The sequence below is a fragment of the Penaeus monodon genome, chromosome 15 (assembly GCF_015228065.2).
Source record: "Penaeus monodon isolate SGIC_2016 chromosome 15, NSTDA_Pmon_1, whole genome shotgun sequence".
NCBI lineage: Eukaryota > Metazoa > Arthropoda > Malacostraca > Decapoda > Penaeidae > Penaeus > Penaeus monodon.
The window spans coordinates 36,088,934-36,091,161 of record NC_051400.1 but is presented as its reverse complement, the minus strand read 5'-3'; the positions used below and the strand labels follow the sequence as shown (position 1 = coordinate 36,091,161).

Here is a 2,228-nt window from a genome sequence, read left to right as displayed (position 1 = left end):
ATTTAAATTTGTTTTCGATATATCAAATCGTTTCGGCAAACACGAGACTGAAATGAATCGTTATTAAGGAAGAGCCTGGAAGCGGCGAAACAATATGACAAGAGTGCGAGCGATTTTTTTTTTTAATGGTATGGAAAAAAGTTCTCATAGGATTCATGATGTTAGAGGTCGATATTCCGGTTCCACTGTCTGCTTGATTTACCAGCCTCGAAATCGCTTCGTTGTAAACGTCTCGTGCCGTTGAAGTTTTAGTTACTATGTAGTGTAAAGGATGTGACAACGTAAAACAGGCTCCATGTCAAATGTTGTGCTTGCGTCGAGGAGCGTGGTGCATGTCCTCGCCCATTCGTGTTTACCGAAGTGCATTCGGTGTCTGCACAATCATGCAGGTAGAGTGAAGCCCCTGCGAACGACACTGCTTCTGCAACAGATGGCGCAGTCTTCGCTACACCCGAATGCTGACTGAGTGCCTTGGTCCAGGCACGTACGTTCGCCGCCTGACGGAAGGGAGGGGAGAGGAACGAAGCAAAAGCACAGCGTCTGGCGCGTGCGGCGGCCGAGAGCACGATCCTCTTCCGCGCTTCTCTTTTCCCGGAGACAGCTCTGAAATTCCCGAGCCGAAAATACAATCTGTCCCAAGACAATATGTAACAAACGGAAAGATTAGTGGGGGAAGGGGGTACCCCTGATGACGTCATCTTGACGTCATCGGTTTCGCTTCACTATGCGGTAGCGGTAGCGAGTAGCGCCTTTTGCGAAAACGGAATGCAGAAACATAATTGTTGTAAGGTGTAGACGGATCAGGAATCACTTTTAGAAACAATGAGGCTCCTGCAAATTAAAATGTTGCAGAGCGAGTCTGGCCGCAGTAGACCCCCTGCCCTCGCCCCCCCCCTCTCCCTCCTCCGCCTGAGCCAGCATCACTCCCTGTGACGGCCGCGTCCGCCGCCACTCCGCGTCCGGACGTCGTGCTGCATACATATAGCGGCTCCCGTTCCAACCTCGGCCATCCTCTGCCGCTCCTGCAACAGGACCCAGCGCCGTGAAAGCCGCTACAGTGACTCGTCTCAACTCGCCTTAGGATCTCCTGATATTGCCGCGAAATCTTTAAGACGCGACTTCCCGAGGCAGCAGCAGCGACTTCCTGGTCCCGACGGCCTTCACAGACACCCGTTCAGCAGCAGCAGCACCTTCTGCGTCAACATGATCGCCCTTCTACAGGTAGGTCGTGGCGCATTCGAGGGCGTCGTATCGCACCTCCTGGGAGGGTTGTCGTGGCTCGGCGTCGTTCTAGTGCATTCCTCGACGTCATCATGCAGAAACCTATGTCATGCACGGTTGGGTGGTGTGGGGGGGAGAGGGTGTCACGGTGTGCATGGAAAGCCGTCATAAGGAGTTCCCGTTTAAGAATTCTTGTCAGTCACTCCATAAACCTCCTCGTTTATTGTTGCTTTGTTGGATTTTACTCTTGGTGAATATTAATTTTCTAGTGTGTTTTTTGTGCAGACCAGTAAAAAGTCTACCTTGACTTGTCTGCCTTACTATAAAGAGCCAAGAGTCAGCTACACAACGTTCAGAGTCACCTTAAGTGGCGTTGAATCCCTGATGATTGCACTATTAATTAAAAGTGTAATAACTTAACCTCTTTCACCCTTCTGACTGTCGAACTGCACTTATTGTTAGAACTGTCATTATCGCTCCTACCTGTCGTCTAACTCCGAAAGGAAATATCCTGCAACTTCCTTCTGGCTTCTGACGTCATAATTTTTGCCCGGGACCAGTTAGTAACTAGTTATGTCCCGCCACTTTTAATTGTTTCACCTTTCTCTCCATCTTTCTCTGAAAATAATTTTCCATAGATGAACATATTTATTCTTAACCGTAGAGCAGAGAGACGATAGCAAAGTAATCATATCAATAACGAAATGCAAAGAAAAGGAAGTGATGTTTTGGTCTTGACGAGTTGGGCAATTTCCATTCTCTCTTCGCATGCATAGAAAACGCGATGCGGTGGCCGCTGTATTTCCTGCTTTGGAAGTGTTTTATCTTATTGTATATTTTTCCTGTGATGCACCTGTGTTTGTTTTTGTTTACAATTCTTTTTTTATACCATTGTCTTTTCTCGCGGCCTAATAGATAATGGTTGTGTGCCTTTTGTTTTGTTCTGGACCACAGTGCTGATGCATCTAGGGATTTCCAGTCACAGTCCAGTCGTTGCTGTTCCTGAA

At 48.0% G+C, this 2,228-nt stretch overlaps 1 protein-coding gene across 1 annotated transcript in view; it reads left to right on the top strand.

Moving 5' to 3' along the window:
- The first annotated feature begins 935 nt into the window (after positions 1-935).
- Positions 936-2,228, top strand: part of LOC119582346 — a 14,798-nt gene continuing 13,505 nt past the window's right edge. The window contains exon 1 of the mRNA XM_037930562.1: positions 936-1,221. Within this exon, the coding sequence (XP_037786490.1) occupies positions 1,204-1,221 (18 nt within the window). The 5' untranslated portion in view covers positions 936-1,203. The remainder of the gene's footprint in view (positions 1,222-2,228) is intronic.